Source organism: Myxocyprinus asiaticus, chromosome 9 (assembly GCF_019703515.2).
Source record: "Myxocyprinus asiaticus isolate MX2 ecotype Aquarium Trade chromosome 9, UBuf_Myxa_2, whole genome shotgun sequence".
NCBI lineage: Eukaryota > Metazoa > Chordata > Actinopteri > Cypriniformes > Catostomidae > Myxocyprinus > Myxocyprinus asiaticus.
Window position 1 is genome coordinate 49,657,265 of NC_059352.1, and position 22,587 is coordinate 49,679,851.

At 35.4% G+C, this 22,587-nt stretch overlaps 1 protein-coding gene across 2 annotated transcripts in view; it reads right to left on the reverse strand.

Moving 5' to 3' along the window:
- Nucleotides 1–1,722: 1,722 nt before the first annotated feature.
- Nucleotides 1,723–22,587, reverse strand: part of LOC127445906 (pre-B-cell leukemia transcription factor 1-like) — a 130,192-nt gene continuing 109,327 nt past the window's right edge. Inside the window, exons 4-9 of one of the 2 annotated variants that reach the window (XM_051706382.1) lie at nt 21,820–22,010; nt 18,898–19,033; nt 14,747–14,906; nt 11,716–11,828; nt 8,174–8,263; nt 1,723–2,700 (exon numbers count right to left, since the gene is read on the reverse strand). In XM_051706382.1, coding sequence (XP_051562342.1) covers nt 2,608–2,700; nt 8,174–8,263; nt 11,716–11,828; nt 14,747–14,906; nt 18,898–19,033; nt 21,820–22,010 — 783 coding nt within the window. In that variant the 3' untranslated portion in view covers nt 1,723–2,607. The remainder of the gene's footprint in view (nt 2,701–8,173; nt 8,264–11,715; nt 11,829–14,746; nt 14,907–18,897; nt 19,034–21,819; nt 22,011–22,587) is intronic. The other variant, XM_051706383.1, reaches the window with a different exon arrangement.

Below are 22,587 nucleotides of genomic sequence, written 5' to 3' on the forward strand. Positions count from 1 at the left end.
ACCGTGAATACCAAAGGTGTCGCTTTTTTATTTATGACCACTTAGACTTATCAAAACAAACTCAGTTTGTTTTGGTATGTTCAGATGGCAAATGGAAGAAATGTTACCAAGTCTTGTACTGCTCAGATAAAGGAAACCATTTTTATTAAATGAGGAAAATTTATTTTGGTCAAAAATGACCGAGGGTTAATGGAACCGAAAGTCATGCAGATCATACGATTCTGGTATTTTGAAAAGAATGGAACCAGTTCTGAACAAGAACACGTTTTCGGTTCCCAACCCTACACACGAGTTCACAAGAGTTTCAAACATATTGCAACAAAAGAAACGTATAATTTTAATTGATGCTTTCTAGTAGTATCACTCAGCTTTGACGTCCCTTGTAATAAATCACCTTATAATTGAAAAATAATATAAATAACACATGACGTTGCTCTTTCAAAACATGTTTTGTGAAACAGCCATTCAACTTGTTAAATTCAGAATACTTTGTGCCAAGAATTTTTTTTTCTACCAATAACAGAGTTGAAATATTGAGCATGTTGATGCCAATATGTGTTTAAATGTAATGAAATGTACATTTTAAAATGAAATACTCAATACACAATAATTCCAAACATATTGCAACAAAAGAAACTATTTATTCGGAATATGCATTACCAGTACAAATTAACAGGCCAAAAAAAAAAACAAAAAAAACCTACACCCTTGTTAGTTTTTTTTTCTTCACAAAAACAAATTGGAATCAAAAAGACAATAGTTTCTGTTCCATTTTATTCCTTTTATACATATGCAGAGATCTTCAAAGTTAAAACTTGACAAGAGAATGTCTCCACGCTTGATATAAAAAAGAAACATTCAAAAACACTGCAGGATTTTAAAGAACAAAAGACATGCAACAAAGTAAACATCTGATGTTTTACAGACTGCTTTATATGCAAAAACTAAAAGCATCATTATATGAGGCTTTTCTCAATACGGTGCTGCTGTGCAGGCAGTGATACAAATGTTGTGAGTAAAGGGAACCTAACTTCTAAATGCAATAATTGTGGGCTTGATTTTTTATTTACCATTGGAGGATTTATTGTTTGATATTTTCAGGAGCATTAGAATCTGCTGAATTCTCAAAATCTGACATGAACATGGATGCGACTGTTATCAAAAGAAGCAAACCAAGAGTAAAGGTGCATATCTACATATAGAAGCTAGCGTGCATTCTTGGACTAATTCACATTATGCTCGCAAGATGAAAAAAATATATGGTTGCCCTGTAAACAAGCCGAATATGAAATAAGAAACGAGAATTGGCTATTCACAATAGGAGGAGGGCATTAAAAAATATATCCGAACGATTTCTGCATTTGTGTGCCATCGTTTGTTTTTACTTTTTCAAGAAACGTGACAGAATTCAAGATGAATTTTTGGTTTTGAGTATAACGCACTTAACCCTTCCCAGTGCTGATATTACACAATTTACAACATGAACAAAGTGATGTCAACGTAAAGAATGGACATGTCTGTGGTTTTTGGTATCAAGGTCGCCCAATGAGCAGGCATGGTACGAAACTGAATGAAACGGCGTTGTGAAAAAATAATTCACATTTCGTATTAGTTGATTTTTATTGCATTCTAATGTGGGGTGATGAAATTCAATAAATAGATTTGTGTATTTGTGGATGAATTTACCGAATGCCTCATGAAAATTCAGCAACATTATATCAGTATTAGAGGTAGACGATATATCTGTTTTACCAATTAATCGGTACCGATAGTTGCTTTTTGGAACTACCGGTTATCGACAAAAATCTTGATCTTTGGTTGAACCAAAAACTGCATCTGTGATTTTATTCATTTTGGACTCTTTGTCTTTGCCTACCATAGTAAATAAAGAATAGCATTTTTTTTTAATTCTTTAAATTAATTTGAAAAACTATCGGCCGATTAATCAGTTATCGGCCTTTCCCACCACTTTAGTTATCGTATCGGCAAAATCTACTATCGGTCGACCTCTAATCCATATTAGAATTCATTTATGATGCAAAACAATAATATGCAAATTGGCACACCAAATCTTATTAAACTTTATAAGCTGCATTGCGAAATTATAACCTTCTATTATTTGCAATTCGCAATTCAAAGGTTCATTTAAGTTGTGAGGCAGTGTAAACCCAATCAATTGTTTTTCATAAAGCACAATAAGCCTATAATACATATAAAGTAAAAATGTAAAAGATGTGTAATGTGACTGAAAAATGTTTACGTATAAAAGTACTTTGGCACTATGGTAAAATTGCAAAATGCTTCAAACATAACGTAATGTTTCTTCTGCTAATGAAGACATTGAATGATCACTTCTGTAACAGGGCTGATGTATAGAACTATCTATTCTAAAACTCTTGTTCCATTTGTTGTCACTATTTGTTTCTTAATGTCACGTCTATATGTCTGAGAGGTAGCATGGAAACATTATTGTGAAGATGAATATAAGCTTTTGTGTTTTAATTTACACACTGGAGAGAAGAGCATGTGCATGTGTGTGTTCAATGAACTGTAAAGCGTGAGGTGCGTTTAGTCTGTCTGGCGTGATGGAGAGAGTCCTTTCTGAGATCAGTTGGAGGTGTCAGAGTGAACGCTTCCTGGTCCTTCTGTGGGGGACGTGACGGAGGAGGGGGTGGTGGGGTCCTGCCAGCCACCGTTCGCCTGACGGAGTGAAAACAACCAACAAAAATGATGAGTTAGCAATTGTTTTAAGCACGACACCAGAGAAATCTTTCAACCAGATAAATACACATGAATTAAAGCAGTAATAAACTTCAGGCTGCGCATTTCAGTGATTTTACTATAGTAAAAGGATTTGTTAGCCATGACGTTGAATCCAACCTGGTCTTGCAAAATTATTTTTACGTGGCTTGTTATATGTATCGCGGCAGTTTCCTGGTGAAATGAACACTAGAGGTGCTACAACAATTACTTTTATTCACTTTTACACGAATCACGAGTACAATGGCAGAATATCAGTTCATAAACACTTACTTTTCACCCTGTTCCTCACACAATGCTAACTTATGACATCTTAACACTTTTACTATAGTATATGGCTCATTTTAACATTTGCATTACATAACCAGCCACATTTACAAGCTTGTTCGATCGTGATCAAATTGCGTAGTTGCGATGCAAATGACCAGGGTACGAGTTTTGAAGAGCACGCGAGACGACAAGTGAGCCGAAAGTGTCATAGAAGCACCACAAAATTATGTAATTGCGTTTTTCTTCTCACATTTGCTTTTTATGACTCAGTCGGTTAGGTTTAGGTTTAGGATAGGGAGGTTGGTTTTGTTGATATAAAACTCGATAGAACATTAACCTTTTAAAATGTTATATTAATACTAGATCCGTCGAAGTTAACGCATTAACGAATGTGATTAATTTTTTAAAAGTTTAACGCGTTAATTTTTCTTAATCATGATTAACGCATTTACTGTTAATTAAGTGTAAATCCTGGTCGGAAAAGGGCGGAAACTTTGCGATGTGTCCACCTGGAGTCATTACACTGACACACACATCATACTGTATATATACTATATATGTAAAATTTCAGCACATTTAAAATCTGCAATTAATCGTGATTAACTATGAAAATTATGCAATTAATCACGATTAAAAATCTTAATAAACTGACAGCACTAAATGTTACAATATTATAAAAATACATTTTATTAAAAATAATAAAAAAACAATAATCTGACAAGTAATATAGTAAATTAGCCGCCCTGTAGGTTGTTTAATAGTTGGCACACTAATAAAGAATTCAGCTGATCACAGGTAAGTGTATAATGACTTGTTACAAAAGCTTTAAACATGCCTCATTCAATCAGAATTTAGAGGCGGAGTCTGTCTGTTTGATAAAAGCTGATAAATTCTACTACTCCTCACACACCACAGTGGGTTCAAATTCATAAAACACAGCGCAAGTTCACATTTGCTTGAAATATGAACTGAAATTATTTCCTCGGAAAGCAGATTTCAAACAGGTCTGTGTTTAAGGGGAAAGGATCGTGACTGAGAGAAAAAAACAAACAAGAATAAGTGGAAGAACATTCGGAGAATCAAATGTGAAAAACGACTCACTAAACACACACAACGGATCAGAAGCCATCCCTAATCTCAAAGACAGGAGCGTTAAAGAGCTTTTGGGGTATTAACAGTGAATTTCATGCCTCAGAAATTGCTGTAAACACCAGCGTGTTAGCACACAATTAAGACTGTTATTTAGTGTTGATGCTGTCTGAATTCAAACACTCTAAAAGAAAATGACGGAAAATGACTGCTGTTTATGACATATTTCTCCTGAACCAGACTGATCTCACAGTGAAATCGAAATCATTAGGGCCCTGTCCCAAATGGCACACTTGATGTGGACTTGTGGTCTCACGCCCTTCATTTGTGCGTTCCCGCGAATTCCACGAGACCGTAGAGTGTCTCGTTTGACATTCAGTGCGCCCTTCGGCTGAGCCCGCATCAGTGTGGGCTCCACAGCGGACTATTACCCAACAGTCCTGGCTACTGATCCTCTCGACCAATCACAACGGAGTGGAGGTTCTGAGCTGGAGGAAAAAACATGGCGGACAAAGCGATGTCAATCGTGGATTAAAAATGTATTTTAAAAGTAGTATTTTACTAATTGTCAACGGTGGATCACTTGTTTATCACGTGTATAAAGTATCACTTTTAAGTCTGATGTGTAGAACTGGTTCAAAACTTTATTCAATTTTCCAGAGATATGGACTTACTCCTTTTCAGTTTATTAAATAGTTTTTATTGGGGAAGTTTTAAGTTCATTAAAGTAAGTAACATAACATTAAACCTTTGCTGTTGTTTCAAAGAGGATTTTAGAATTATTGTGAGTCTCTAAAATACCAAGACAGGAGAGAATAATTTAATGCACATGGCTGTAGCTTGTAATATTGCTTATATTTATTGATATAGCAACATTCGGTCTAACAGTGATATTTAAACCTGCAGAAGTGTGGCTGTGTGTATTTTATAACTATTTTTGCGAATATATGGCGGTATGTTTTTCTATACATTTTACTGTGTTCTAAGCACCTGCTTGTAACCATCCATGTGTCTGAATCATGTTTATTTGTTCTCTAAAGATTTAAAATGATGGAGTTCATCTATCAATTCCATGACTTTTTCAAATAATAATTAGTAAAACTGCATGTATATAAAAACATAATGTAAAAAAATGCATCATCTGATTGAAGACAATGCACACTTTTACCACTCATGTACCCTCATGGACTTGCTGACTAGCGCCCCATCGGTCTACACTCGCTTACATCACCAAAATCACCACAAGGCCGGAGGGTGCCATTTGGGACAGGGCCTAGGCTGACTTTTCTTGAGCTAAACTCAGGCTGTGCTTACCGAAATTCGAAGCACTACCCCCAGTGGCTGAAGCAGGAAGTGTTTTTTGAAGGTAAGGGCATGTGTGATTTCCAGTTTATTATGTAAAACAGTCAACAGGAATGCATATTTTATAAACTTTACCCCCAAACCCAAACCTTAACCCTAAACCTAACCGTCAGTGGAGTAAAAATGTATTCTTAGAAGGAAAATGGAACGCTCGTCACTGATTTTAAAAACAGAAACCAATTCTCCCATGCATCTGACACAATGTGCATCTGGTCGCACCACAGGAGAAGATAAACATGCTGAGCCGATGTCAGGGTACTAGAACAATCGAAAGCCATTCCTGCTTCCTAAACACAGATGAATATATTGTGTGAGGAGAACTCAGACACAATAAAACAAAAATGACTATGGTGGCCAGACCACTGCTAAATAAAAACATGGTTTCTACTTTCAACTGTCAATTGTTATTACAATGAAATGGTGGTAACATGGTATCAACCACCACTGTCACCAAAATATAAATAATTAATTAAATAAATAAGAATATAAAAATGTAATGAAATATTTAGAAAGCTTATTACACCTTGAGTAAGATTCCATATTAATTTATTACAATTTTACAAGAGTAACAATAATTGTACTAACTATGACAATATGGTAACTATAGTGTATACATACATGTTGATTTTTCAATATGTTCTGAATATACTAAATTTGCATAAAATGTGTAAGATATGGTATAACTGAGATCACATAACTGAATACAGTTTATACACCACCAGTCAAAAGTGATCTAAGAATTAATACTTTAATGCTGGAATTACATATTAATTTATTTACAAAATATTTGACATTTAAATAGATTTGTAATAGATTAAATTTAATTGTTTTAGTTGATAGTTGTGGAAAAGCAGTCAACAAGTGTCTAGCACACATGGGAACTTCAGTACTGTTTAAAAAGCATCCCAGGCTACTCAGAAGAAGTTAAAATAATGAAACTTAAATAATAAAAACTTTATACTGTATTAGGTGTCTTTAACTACTATGTACTTAAACTTATTTTTATTGTTACTGCATTGTACTTACATTTAAAGTAACTGCATTAAATTACATCTGTAGCTACACTGTTAATCTAACCCTAACCTATCCTATCCTATCCTAACCTAACCTATCCTAACATAACCTAACCTATCCTAACCTAATCTATCCTATCCTAACCTAACCTAACCTAACCTATCCTATCCTAACCTAACTTATCCTAATCTATCCTATCCTATCCTAACCTAACCTAACCTAACCCTAACCTAACTTATCCTAACCTAACTTATCCTAACCTAATCTATCATATCCTAACCTAACCTAACCTAACCTATCCTAACCTAACCCTAACCTAACCTAACTTATCCTAACCTAATCTATCCTATCCTAACCTAACCTAACCTAACCCTAACCTATCCTAACCTATCCTAACCTAACCTAACCCTAACCTATTCTAACCTATCCTAACCTAACCTAACCTAACCTAACCCTAACCTATCCTAACCTAACCTAACCCTAACCTATCCTAACCTATCTTATCCTATCCTAACCTAACCTAACCTAACCCTAATCTTGGGAGAACTGTAGTTACACAATAAATCCACTGTATTGTATGTATTTTTATGTTAGTACATAGTAGTTAAAGACACCTAATAAAGTGTGATATAGTTTTGATTTGTTGAAAATGTTTGGTCACTACATACTTCCCATACATTCATTTGTGTTATTACATAATTGTAGGAAACAGTAATAATAAAGAATGAGTAGGTGTGTTCAAAATATTGACTGGTAGTGTAATTAAATGCATAATTATTAATCTGAATGCAAAGTGTGTTTGAGTTCTTTAGGCTAATACTCTCCAAGCTTCATCAATATCAAACCCACAATCCCCATGTGAAAAAAGCAGGATTGAGCAGGACCGAACACATCCGTGCTTTCCCTCTGTTTGATCTTATTAACATACGGCTGCTGAAGCGCGACAGCAGGATCGAGACACTGTAACACTACCGCTGACACCCTCCCATCCCCCCCCGCTCCGCTTGTGCTCGTCCCAGCTCGTTGTCAAGGCCATTAGCTCAGCGGGAACCTGATCTGAGCAATGTGCTTGGATTGCTGTCCCAAGTCCACACTTCGCTCCCTACGTGTCTGTCGTATTGATTTTACCCTTTACCATACGGCTTGTCGCTGCAAATTTTTGTGTTGTGCCAAGTTGCCATCAGCTCCCCTCCCGTTTCCCCCCTCTCAATCGCTAAAAAACATAGGATGTCCTTCTACAAATGTTTTACCATCGGCGTACACATGTATTTTTAGCACTGAGCTGCAAGATTTTCCATGGAATGTTTTTGTCGTTGCCCTTTGGGTGATAATCAGGATCACGTGACTTGGGGCTGTACATTCGCAGCCATCCTATGTCACCTGTTTACCCAACTTCCTTTCCATTAGCGGCGTGTGTGGCTGAAGGTGCCGTGGCCGATCTAATTGAATGTGATGGGTTCCGACAGATGCCGGGCGCGAGGGGGCCAGACTCATGTCCACGTCTCGCTGGGCAGTGTGGCGCCCGTGGCGTTCGCAACACACAAGAAATCAACTAAGTGACCACGGATTCCCAGACAAGTCCCACTAACTGGCATTCTGAGCCCTATGGCTTTGAAATAATTGGTAGAGGGCAAAACAACAGGAATGGGAAACAAAGAAGTGTTTTTTCTCGCCTTACATTGATGCCCTGTGGACTGTACAGCTGGTTTGCCGCGAGGCCGTCACTGTATCCTCCTGTCTGGCTGATAACATGGCGAAGGGTATCCACCTGAAACACAAAACAACGTGGCAAGGTCAGAACGCAGGAACAACGTGTAAACGCAAGGTCAGATGAATCAACGCAAACAAACAAAGAAGAAAGCAAGGTTGAACAAAACAAACAGCACAAAGAGATGCAAAGACAAAATGATGAAACAAGACAACACAAAGTCAAAGGACATTTTGCATTAGAAATATTGCGATCACACGCAGACAAACATGTGACGATGACATGCAAACAATAAATCAAATAGTGGCTCCGTTCCAAAATCTAGGCAGAATTTTGAGGTGCATTCCTGACAGCTTTTACAAAAACTTCTAAGATACCTCGTTTTTGGCCACATTCTATTGGAGTTTATCACACCGAATGAGTCTTTGCGTCTGTCTTTGCTGTAATTCAATTGTTTTTCTCAATCGTCTTTGTCTGTTGTGCGTCCTGCTGTGTTATCAGCTTTTTGTGCAGGAATGCCACATATTTAGACGCTGTATCAAGTTAAAGAACTTAAACTTTTAGGCCACATCCACACTAATTTGTTTTCAGTTTCCAAACATCATTGTTTTTTAATCCTTTAAGCTCTGAAGGTGTTTTTATAGATTTCCTGTTTCAGTGGCATTCCTAAAATTAAAGACTTATAACTCGAAAACAAAAAACAAGGAGGGTCAAGTGTTTGGTATCATTGTAATGAAAACGTTTCAAATTTTTTAATGATATAGATTATGATACATTCTGAGACTCTCAGCCTAAGAAACTGCTGAAAAATAGAAAAATGTGTTGATACAACAAAGCAATCAAAAGTTATAGCATTACAAAAATAATTTATCATAGTGTCAAAAATTTCTCCTTGTGTCCAAAAGCCTCTCCAGACAAATAAAACATAATAATTGTACATAAGAACTAATTATACATGCAAACACATCAATGACTAAAGGTTTGCATAGCATGCAGACATGATTTTAGTAATGAGATTTCACAGAATGAGTTTCATTCTGTGTCATTTGAGTCATCATTGAGTGTGTGTCATGTATTTGGAGCCATCTCCTTGTGGTCATATTTAACATTGTGCTTCGTGTGGATTATCTAATGATCTATGCATCAAATTACCTTGTGTGTGGGCTTGTTTTAAAGATAATCACCTCCTCTAAGTAACAGAATGTGATATTTTATGTTCTGTTTCTTTTTTTGTGAAGTTATAAGTGAAAACGCAGCATATAAGCAACACCAACATAATTGTCAAAGACATATACTTGGCTATTACTTGCTATAGGTTTGTCTGTGAGTAAAAGAAATAGGCTGGTTTTATTACACTTTTTGAGAGCTTTCAAACAACATATGACACATGGCTATCTGATCAGTCTGATGTTTTTACTGATTGCAACAATATACACTGGGCCATTATTTTCATAAATTATCAAAACAGACAACTTTTGATTTGTCTGCAAATTTTTAAAGCACTTGTTCAGTTTTTGGTCATAATGCCTACATGCATTGTAAAGTAGAGCTTCTAAACTTTCAAATGATACCTATTTTGTGTTGGTCAAGTCTGTAGTTATTAATATTTTGAAGATTTAGTTTTTCTCTTGGGCCCACCTTGAGCCCATCCGAGCTTAAAGGGTTAAAGTATGGGGTAATAATGAGCGTTTTCAAATGCTCCATTTTCGGTGGACGATAACACCATTCTAGTGTGAATGAGAGGCGTAAACGTATTACTATTAATGTACTGTCAAACGAAAAGGTTTTAAAACGCCTCTCGAGACACCTGTGTTCTGTTCTATTTGTTGCACCGCGCCTTTTTTTTCTTTGCGCAAGGATGCGCTTGGTCTGAACGGCCCCTAAAGCAGTGTCGCAATGTATCCTTCATATAGAAGACAATTGCATTGAATTCCACTGAGCTTGGTGAAAAAAAATTCATTCAAAATGGGCCAAGCGAAAATATTGATAATAGCATTCATAAAATATAGTTCAATCTAATAGAAATAAACTATTTTACCTAATTTGTGTGTGGACTATGTATTTTAGTAAGGATGCTACTTTAGAAGGCAGCTATCTTAAGGCTAGTGTATACTTAGTTTTTCCGTGTGATGTTCAGTTTTGCGTACAGTCGAGCGATCAGCATTTCAAAGTATATTCTTTTGACAGTGCTTTGTAATACTCTCTATTAGTACACAGACGACGAGTGTTGGGTCAATACTCAAAGAAAGTAATTCACTATGAATTACTAATTACTTATCTAAAATTGTAATCAGATGACTGACACATTTCTAATTATGTCAACTTGACGAAGCCGACATACTGTTATTCTACAAACTTTGTTTAGGGTTTTTTCAAAATCCCTAAACCTTGACCAAAATTTCTAACACTAACTCCTCCTGAAGATTTCAAGCTACACCCACCAAACTTGGTACAGACCTTCAGACTGTTCTGACTTATTGTGCTCTGTCTTTTCTAACTGATCGGACTTACGGTTTTTGCACAGCAGTCAAACATCAGAAAAATCATTATTTTTGTCATTTGTTTTTTAGTTACATTGATGGAATTCAAATGGGTCAATGGAATGTTTGTTAATTTAAACTTCAAGAGTAAAAAATTCAAATGTAAACAAACCCACAGAAAGCCTTTGATCTGCTTTAAATTGCACTCTCTCTATCTGACGGTTTATCTGACTATCTATGTGACAGTCTGTTCGACTGCTAGATCTTGCTGTTTATCTTACTGTAATGTCTGTATATCCATCAAATTTCAAAATGATAAAACTAGTTGAAACTTTAAGTCAACTTTTGTCAAGCCAACATCAAATCAATCTAGTTACTTTTAAGATACTTTTTAAAACACTTTACATAGAATTGTTTTGTTTTTCCGCTAGTTTTTCCCTTACAATGACTCGTTAGAAAGAGCATTCAGTCCTCGGCTGTCACAGAAATGCAAACATATGTACATATTAACACAATTCATGTTTTAAAAGTATTCTATAAATATATGTACTTAAGAGTAATGAACTTAACTGAAAGTCAGTAACTAATCTGATTTCAAGAATTTACTTTTTGTACATTATAGTAACTAATTACTTTGTTACAGATTAAACACAACACTGCAGACAACGCACAAAGAATTGTTCACATGCGCTAAGTCTCTTGCGCAACACAAATTTCATCATGAGCACAGTATGCCTGCAGCCCAGTTTTTCTAGACATGGGGACAGACCGCATGTGCTGTGCAGATGACGGAATTTGCATCATGTGCACTCTGCTTGGGAGATGCGGCACACTGAAAAATGAAGTACACTTTGGCCTTGAGTAGGCAGTGCAACAGTAAGTCAGCTCATAGGTCACTATAGTAGTTTTCAGGGTGTTACTACAAACACCTATGAAATATGCTGGAGTATTTGAGTTTGTTTGAGCAGAGGAAATGTTTTGCTTTGGTCTGATCTTTCTGTAGTCAATTTCAGAGTGTTCTGAGCACTATACCTGTGACTGCACATTGGCTCCCACCTGAGAGCCTTGGTACGAGTCCCCATTCAAAGACTGAACACTCATGAATAAATCGCCAGAGTTTGACATGTTAAAAGAACCAGCAGAACCTGAGAGAGCAGAGGATGCACAGACACAGAGAGAGAGACAGAACAAGAAAGAGAAATGAGAAAGGAAAATTTTCAAAGTGCAGAGTTATAATTAGATATGCTTTACAGAGCCTAAAGTTCAAGCAGCATTAAAAGACAAGCATTAAGAATCATTGCTAAGCATGAGAGATTGAGCTGAGAGCAGAAGAAAGCTTTCTTTAGGAATGACGCCACAGATATATAGTGCAATATGTTTGTCTTGTCATTTTTACCTAATTGTAGAACGTGCCAATAAAATCCAGTGTCATCCTTTACTCACCCTCATGTCAGCCCAAACCCAGACTTTTGCTTCTACCATGATCACGGAACACAAAATTAGTTTTTTTCAAGAATGAACTCCAGAAAATTTGGACAACACAGTCTCATGGCAACTCGTAATAATTTGTACGATATTGCGGAATCATAAGATATCGTATGACTTGGCTCGTATGGAAAGATATGACTTTTAGGCAAACCAATCATATACGCTTCTCATCTTGTTCCAAATCCCAATGTTTCTTTTTCTTCCGGGCTGCACAAAGGTGATTTAGTGAAATGACATGCTTCATTACACGTTTCGCTGCAGTTTCCCAGTGAAATGTCCAGCAGGGGGCGCCAAAATAGACTGAAATAGTGATGTAATCAAACAAGGTTTTTAAGGTGAATATTAGATTTGGGTTTAAATGAGTAAAACCTCCCTAACCTAAACTTTAGCCTAAACCTAACCAATAGTTCCCTAAAAGCAAATGAGAGGTAAACAAAACAGACATCCTTACTCTTATCCGACACCTAAATCTAAACGATTGTGTTCTAACAGTAAATGCGACATGAAAAGCACATTTTCTGAAGCAACCATGTCATTTTGTGTCTCTATTATGACACTTTAATCTCACGTGTCACCTTGCATCCTTGGCTGGGTTTGAACCTCAGTCTTCTAAGTCCAAAGTCCAACGCTCTATCAGGTGAGCTACCACAGAAGCTATTCACTTTGGAATAAGTGTGCAAATGTAGGTGGGTCTGTAATACAAGCGTTAAAATGTTGCGCTTTTGAAATGATGCATTATAGTTAAAGTGTTTAGTAGGGATGGGGCGATATGGTTATCTCACGAATCGGTTTCAATACACGATATGAAGTTCACGATTCGATATAATCTCGATTCGATATAATAACACTTAAATGACAAAATATTACAGAAAATGTATGAGCAAAATGCTCATTATAGTTTCTCATCAAAATAAAGTTCTTTAATACACAACATAAATGCACAAAGTTTCAATAATAAGAGTTTCTCTTTAAGAAAAGATCACAAACAAATAAGTTTTCAGAAATAGTGGGGTACATTCAGGCTGATCATGTGCAGAACAAGCAATAAAACTGAACAGAACCTGTCCTGAAAAAGTATGTGAAAGTGTATATTTATATTTTAATAATTTATTTGTCATCATTATTATAATAAAAATTTAACTTTGTAAAAATACAAAAATTCTACATTATATTAATTAATATTATATCATGAAACTGTATATATAATAAAGTATATGAGCTATCATTGTTTGAAATAATGTGTATAATTTACAAGTAATAACATTTGTTATTTACATTCATTTATATAAGAAATGCTAAAAAGGTTACTGTCACTTTAAAGGTTTCAACGAGCGCCTCAGTGTTCCGGTTCAGCGAACATCAACACAAATCTCTCAGTTTCTTTAGCGCATCCATGCTACGTGAGATGAATATTTATTTTTACTTTTTTATCTGACTGTAAAGAACAGAAAGGATATTAAGACACATTATTCAATGAAATGGAGTCGCCTCATCTTTGATGGACACACATTACACGGAGGAAACGATCCGTTTTAATCTCAAGAACTTTTAATAAAAACAAGGTGATTTTCCAGGTTTTCCAGTTCTTAAATTTCGAAAAACTAAATTCAAGCACTTCAAGGACCTTGATATAAACACAGAGATGTTGCGCAACAGCTTAACCTGTCCGTGTTGTGCATGGTCATAGAGTGACAACGTTCCGCCAACGTTCACGGTTTGACGACTGAAGCGAAACAGTAAGCCCCAGGGCCCCAGAGTATCTTAATGCACCCCTCAAGCGATAGAGTGATTATGATGTTTGACGGGCCATTTCATTTATGATCACATGGACAAAAAACAAGTGCACAAGTTGAATGGACTACTTTTAGGGTGCTTTTTTTGTTGTTGTCATTTTTAGAGCAAGAGGGTGAATAAATGATGACATAAGCTTCTTTTTTGGGTGAACTAACCCATTATTTTGACAAACAAGAACAAAGCTGTGAGGAATAGACGTACAGTCCTTTTCTAATGTGTTTTACTCTAATATTCTAACAAATGTTTACAATTTTGAAACTTTTTTTCCCCACTGAAAACTTTTTTTGAAGGTGTATTTTCAATGTTTCGCCGCCTTAATGATCAATGCCCAGCTGCAAAACAGTACAACCCTTTGAACATTCATGCCTAATTAAATATAGTGTTTGCTCTGATTCAGGTCTGTAGTCCTTTTTCCTCACAGTTTTTAGTTTGACACAGAGCAAGGACCACAAAATAGCGATAAACATAATGAGACAAGAACATGACATGACCAGAAACCCTGAGACTTAGATCGCCTCGTTCCATTTATAAGTGAAAACATATCAAATAGTTTAACAGTGACTCAAGAGTCCTAGAAATCAACATAACCTTTCCTCACGTCACAAATATACTAACAAAAGACGTTTTTCCCCAGTGTGACCCGACAGCAAAGAGATTGCCTTTACAGCTGCATCACAACCAAACGTATCAGGATTCAGAACAAATAATCTGCATGTGAATCAGTGTGGTGAGTCTGAGTGATTGTGGCAGTTGATTGGTTGTGAGCAGTTTATTTTCTCACCTGCTGAGTTTGGAGTAGACGGGGAATTGGCCTGGCTGCCATGTGCCGACACGCTCGCAGCGTTGACGGCCGTTCGGGCGGCGTACATGTTGGCTTCTTCCTGGAACTTTCCGATGTTCTTCTTATATCGGATTCGTTTGTTTCCAAACCAGTTGGACACCTGCCATTAAAGACAATTATCAAGGCACGTGTTTCCAAATACAATGTCCACTTACATCTTAATTTCTGTGGCTACTTACCATGATGGACGAAGCCCAAAAACAAACATGACATGGTGGGCAGTTATGGGATGTGTTCGAAATGGCATACTACTCGTACTATTTTTGAAGTCTTTGAGATACCTGAATGCAGCGTTAATTTTTACATTTTTGTCTTTTGATGAAAATATCCTTTAGATTTAGTTAAAGACATATTCCGGGTTTAATACGAGTTAAGATCATTTTATTTTGTTATCACCGTACAACACAATTCTATTCATTAACATTAGTAAATACATTCCTATATTCACTGTGCATTATCACACTGAGAATCAACAGGTGCATCCAAAAACTGAAAAAATGTTGCTTTCAGAGGCTTTATATGGAGTTAGGATGAAAATAAGGTGCATTTCAAACTGTTCTGAGACCAGTGCAGACAGACAGCACACTGGAGGTTAAGTCATTCACTAAATAGGGAGCAAGGGAGCATCCTATATCTCTCCATGCAGCTAAGTTCATATACTCCTAAAATCCAACCAAAAGTTCAGTTTCAGGCTGCAGATGATGTTTGGATCACTCAACATGTTTGACAGACATGAGACAATGATAATCAGTACATAGATTCAGAATTTATAATGTATCATTTTATTTTAACATGGTTGGCAGTGATTGGATGATGCTGGCCATCAGAATTAATTATGTTAATTTCTGATGTAATGTCTGTAACATGAATGTCCAACATTCCTGGAAACATAATAAACAATTTGATGAAAAAACTTTCTGTAGCTTAGTGTTATTTAAAATTTAACATAGTCTCACATATGTGGACATCAATTTTTAGGAAAACTATTTGCTCTAGAATTATTTTTCTTTTTCTTTTACTTGTTTATTAGGTGCTCCTAGTTACAAAAGGGTAATGGAAAATGACACAGGAGTCATGCGTGGGTCTCAGGAGGTTAAACCCTCCAAAAATTGGCCCCATTCACTTCCATTGTAAGTGTCTCACTGTTACCTCGATTTTTGCTTTTTTTAAAGAAAAGGAGGGAATGAGTCTAAATTAATTTTTGTGGTAATCAACATTATGCCACAAATGCTGTCAATTGAGCTTAACTTGTATTGAACCCGAAATATTCCTTTAATATTTCATCCTGTAATTTTCAATCATTTTAGTCAGTTTGGACTGAAATGGCATATAATTTTAGTCGACGAAAACAACATATTTTACTTGACAGTTATTTGCAAAATAACAAAAACATGTATAAAACAATGTAGCAAATTATTGTTTGACACAATTGTGATAACATACACCACACTGTTCCACATAATTATTTATTTTTTTCATAAATAGTAGGCTGTATACACTTTACATTTGAACAGTATGCAGTAAGCAATATGCTAATATTTAATTCCAAACATAGCCACCAACATCATACGGACCCTTTTAACATTTCCGGGGTTTGACATTTTTGCATTCCCATTTGCTTCAACAGCAAAAGAAAAACAAATCCACTATTATGTTTCCTATGATAAAATTTCCAAAAACGGAGTAGCTGTTTTTGAAACCCCATCATAGCATTTTTAAAGTCAGGGTAATTGAACACAAAGAATAATGTTATACATTTACACAAAATATATAAAAAGTTAAAAAGTTGCTAGATTTACACTGCTAAATTAAGGCAGCATCACAGTATGTAAAAAGGGTCCACTTTCTCGGCCAGACTGATACATCCATCTATCACTATTATAAGCACAAAAGCATTGACCAAACAAACAAAGCTTGTGATGCACACAAAAAACAGAGTTCTGATCATGATGGACACAAACATACACACTACAAACATGTCATTAGCTGCAATATAAAATGATCGCCTATAGAAATTAGCTGGCAGCTCTGATCACAATACACACTGACAGAATCACTGAACACACACTAATGTTCATTACTGTTAATACCCCAGTGGATGAGTCTCTGTGCTAATGATAAAAGTTATTACAATTAAAAGCTAATCAATCCTGCGGGTAAACCTGCTGTTCCCACGAGAGGCAAAAGGTGTTTCTATATTACAAACCCATAGCAGTCATCACTCACACTCGCAGCGTTGAACTGATACAGACCCAAATGCATCATACAATAATTTCAGATAAATGCATTAAATAGTTCAGAACGTATTATGCATGTAGCGCAGCAGATAAAAAATGCTAAGAGCCATCTAGCGCCATGCTGCAAATAATTTAGTTTTACTTGATTTTCTTTTTGAGTTACACATGGTTTCATTTATGCCTGTATAACTTTTATATTTCACTTGCAAAACATAGATGTAGAAATTAACTTATAAAGTGTAAAATATGTTTTTATTATTATAAAAACATCTTCTGTTCCATGTTACTTATTTAATAATAATTTTTGTAATTTCTACTTTTTAAGTTTTTATAGTTTCAAATTGATTTTCTTCATCAGTAATTAAAGAGTGCAATGTACTTATATTTTCAGGTTTTAACAAGTTGTTACTAGCAACACAAATTTAAGACAGCGATTAAATTGACGTTTTCAATTTTAGTAGGTTGAAATTTTTCACAGTGTCTCAAATGCTAGTGAGCTGCCAACCTAGACAGCATTTTTGTGCTTCATAGGCACATTTAAAAACACACTGTACAAAATATTTGTCAGGTAACTTAAAAATGTCTTGAACTTCGGGCATTTTTAGCCCTGTGAATTTCTAATAAGTAAAATTCAATTAAAACATTTTTCAAATTCTCACTAGTTTGTTTCTTTTGTCTACTAATACTGTCCAACACTGTATGTACATGCATAACACACAAGATATTGTTCTGAATATCTTGAAAATTCCCACCACAGTGTCATTTTCAGCACATCTCAAATTCTGTATTGTGTTTAATATTATTTTGTGCTGTAAATGACGCTGATGGAAATGACATTTTTAATGTTTTTTTAAAATAAATGTCTTACTACTCCTTTGTCTTACTAAGGCTAATTTCACAGCTAACCTTTGTTTGTATCTTAAATAGACACGATTAAATATATATATATTTTTTAAATTGCATAAAAAAAATTAAAAAAAATAACATCCAATAAAAAGTTATATTTTTCTTGATTTTTCTTTTTGTCCACTTGGCTAACAAGTACACTGACTTTTGAAAACACTTTATTAGGGCAAAATATATTGGTGTGGTGGAAATGACGTAACAACTGTGCGATTTTTAAAAATAGATTCAATCTTGTTTTAAAACTATATGATCATAGTTTTAAACATGTAATAATTTGTATTTTAATAATGGATTTTCATAGTTTAATATGGAAAGTCTGGGTCTGGGACAAAGCAAAAACAGTAAAATCTATTCATAAAAAGCATTTGATAGTTTTAATTAGACCTTCGTATAATATTTATATATATATTTTTATTTATTTTTTAAATCTGAGCTTTTTAATAAAAATTAACTCCTGGGACATGAAAGTGCCCAAAGTTACAGAAACACCCAATTAGGATGGGAAAAACCTAAATACTTTAGGTTACACCAACAAAAGTATTTTTAAAGCTCAAAATAGCTCCTTTAAGTAACAGTTGTATGTTTTAACTTTTTAGAGTGTCTTTGATTCCCAAAAATGCTGTCTGTGTAGTCAGCTCACTAGGTTTTGAGACAAATACATTTAGAAAAAAAAGTGTAAAGGCATTATTATAGTTTTGTTTCGACATTTTTTAAATGTACTATGGTAATTCCATAGTATTCTTCTAAGTAGCAAGTAAACACCATTATATAATACACACACACACACACACACACACACACATATATATATATATTAGCATCGGAAAATATTACTGAACAATGGTACCACCATAGTACCTTCTTGTAAGGGTGTAATATTTGGGCACTTAAAGTTTACAGGGATGACAGTAAATAATTAATGGTTTGTAAGGCATTGCAATGTCTTACCTGTGAGACTGTGATGGAGCATTTCTTGGCTAGTTCCTCTTTAGCCTCCTCACTAGGATACGGGTTACTGAGATGAGAGTAAAAATATTCGTTCAGGATCTCTGTGGCCTGTTTATTGAAGTTTCGTCTTTTTCTCCTGTGCAGAGAGAACGACACAAAAAAGAGTTTTGTTCATTTTTTATATGAAAATGCATGTTTTTGTGTAGTAAGAACTATTAGATATTTTTGAAACTGTATTTCTAAAAAAAAAAATATCTAACATAAAATTAGCATAGCATGAGAAGTAGATAGTTTAAAAAAACATCAAATGTCTGATGATTTTGTGCAACCCTGTCATGGCATGATTTGCCACCCTTTAAAAAAAATGAGAAGATTCTATAAAATTGTGACACTCAAAAAGTGACATCATTGGGACCCTTTTCACTGCATGTTGGGATGACAATAATTATATTTCATTTGGTCAATTTTTAAACAAATTGCAGTTTTAATGGCACTCAAAAATGGAGCTAGAACAAGTATACAAATACAAAGTATTAGAATTTTGCTACTTTGAATTCTAAACATGTGAAATTAACATGTGAAGATTTTTGTGGCTTATTTTATAAATCTTTAATTTTAAACAGCAGATTTTTGTTATGGGAAAGCTTGACCTTTGGCCTAGTCTGTTACGATCTGAATTTTAGAGATTTGTATTCAGAGTCCTGAATTTCTTCTTAATCTGAAAATATTCACCTGTAACTTCATAATCTGAATATTAACAGCTAATTCCACCTCTAAAAAAGTTAAAAAATACAAATGTATAAAATATGCCAACAATCTTGAATTTTGTAAATTGCCACATTTCTAGAATTCAGATTCAAATACTTTTGTCATTGTTTTAGCTCCATACTCAGACACGTCTCAGAGTTTGGTAACAGGACTAAAAATTGAAAACCTCACATAAATAAATGTTAAATAAAACATCTAATATGTAATTTAGACTTTCTGAGATTAATGAACAACATTTTCTGAAGGTTAAGCATCTTTTTTTTTATTCATTTTTTAGTTTTAGGTGATATTTTGTACCATATTTGTGGAATGTGCCATCGGCATTCAAATGAGCAAAGACAAATTCTGCAAGCAGATGGTTTATTTTTTGAAAAGAAGGAATAAAGCAGACCCCACACATACTAGACAGAGAAGCGCTTTATGCCAGTGAACTGAACCTGCTCTTGCATTACTCATCTGCGGGTACAGAGCTCATCTCAGGGGGTTTTACACATGCAGCACTTAAGGGCCGGAACAGAGGGTGAGCCAATTTCTTCCCAAAACCCTCTTCACAATATGCAAATGAAACACAGCGTGGTCTCAACCGGAGAGGGGATTAATCGGAGGAAGTGAGCATGCTCCAAGCAAACATGAGCCTTATTTAAATGTTATGCCTCTGACTCAAGGCTCGCAGCGTGATTTATCCTCCAAGAAATGTATGCAAATCCCAGGCATGTTTCAAAGAGAACAAGTGATTAGATTGAAAACGGGATGGACTCGTGTGTGGGTTTGGACGCGGCCCTGAAAGCGCAGGTCTGGGGACCTTGACTCCCTTAGGGAGTGAGAGGGGGATCAGAAACAGGGAAATGCATTGCGGAAATGAGTTCAAATCTGTGCAAATAAACTGCAGGCGCGTCTATTTACATGGATGTGGCAGTTACGGGCTTATCCACAGAGAGGAACAGAATGGGAATGTGAGGTTTCGTTATGCATGGATTTGTGTTAAAACGCACAAAACAAATGTTTAATATTTACCAAATTATGCTTTTTATAGCCTATATATTATAAATTTTTAACAATATATGAAGTTGGAGACGATGTATGTGCTGACGAGGAACGTTTCCATATAGTTGCATTTTTCTTTGCATGTCCTTGCTTCAATTTTAAAACGTAATTATCAGAGGAAAACAGAGAAGGAAAAAAACTTTTTTTTGTCGAGTTTTGTGGCTTTTAGTCCATGTCTGTCATCTATATGATAGTGTACTCCTAAAAGTTGACAAAAAGAACTTTTATGCACTTAAAATTTACAGTCTTTCTCTTTCAGCCAAACAGACCAAAAATATTGAACTCGGGGGCATGTTCAAATTTTTGTCCAATCAATTGCTCTCTAGAATGAGAAAGTCCCTTCCCATAGTACTTCCTGGCAATAGTGCCTGCCCCCTTTTTTTTAGCCGTCTTGATTCCGGAAGTGTTTTTTTCCATAGGGATTTCATAAATACTTCATAAAAGCGTTCTTTGAACCGAACCAGTCAACTCCGAGGTAATCACAACATTACGAACTTTGATTTGAAGCACAAATGTATTTGAAAATCAGTCAGACTTAATGTCATTGATGAGGGAATGAACTACAATCCCATAAAGCATTGCAAATGACATAAATTAAAAAAACAATGGAAAAATATCAATTTAAAGTTGTTGATTATGAGGTTAGAAATGGTATATAGTGTATTGCAAAATATTCAGATGTAAACTAATACAGTAGTAGTTTGAGAGTGCAGGCAGAGCGACTCGATTGTGTCATTCACAGTGCAGCATGGGAGTGGGCGGTCACTGCAGAGCTCTTTTGGTGCACTTTATTGGCCGCAATTCTCTGATTGGTGGATCTGTGACGAGGGTTATGGGTAATGTAGTTTTGTTTTACCAGAAATTCTGCTATTAAACAAAATATTTTACTGATGGCTTCATCCGAAGCATATACCATCAATTAACAACCTCAGAGCTCATGGTATGTCTGTCTTTAAAGGTTTATAAGATATCATAAAAAATCTATTCCCCTATGGAAACAATGAATGGGATTTTTACTTCAGGAACCAGACTGTTGCACTCCAAGGCAATTAGCAAATCATGGTTAATGGCTTAAAAACATTTTAGACGGAGTATAGCATGAGCACTGACCTGGCGTCAAGGAAGCGAGATCGCAGGATCATGACGGCTTCGCAGGTACTCTGCTTCAGCTGCATCTGAATGGAGCTGAACTTGCGGTGGATGATGTTCACCATGCGCTCTATCTCTTTGGGCGAGATGGGCCGTGTGCGAGACTGCTCTCTCAGCAGGTTCATAACATGAGTTGTGAACTCGTTACACGCCTGGACAGAGAGAAACAAACATAGACACACGTTGCAGAACAGATTAAAAGAGAGTATCATTTACTCTCATGTCATTCCCAAACCCATATGACTTTCCTTCTTCTGTAAAACAAAATAGAATAATTACTTAAATTTAGGTCTGTTCCTCACAAAGTAGGGATAGGTCACAATGGTGGACCACTTGACTAGTTGTCCAACAACTGACTGGTTGAATAGTAAGGTCGACTGGTTTATCTACATTTTTTTCTCTCTCATATTTAATTTAGTTTGCTACATTTCCTTTAATTAACAATCCATTTGTCATTGAATAATGTCTCTTTTTAAAATGCTTTCTGTTCTTTACAGTCAGTTGTTGATTAAAAATGACAAAAATAGAAACATTTAATTTTAATCACACATAGAAGTTGGGCAACTCCACTCTTGTTAATATGAGCTCAACTGAAACACTCGCTGAACTGACGCTATTCTTAAAGAGGCAGTACTGTTTTAGCATGTGTTTTACAAGTCAATACAAATACTTGTAAATAATGCAAACTGTGCATGGAAACAATAAACATGCATGAGCATTTTGGATGTT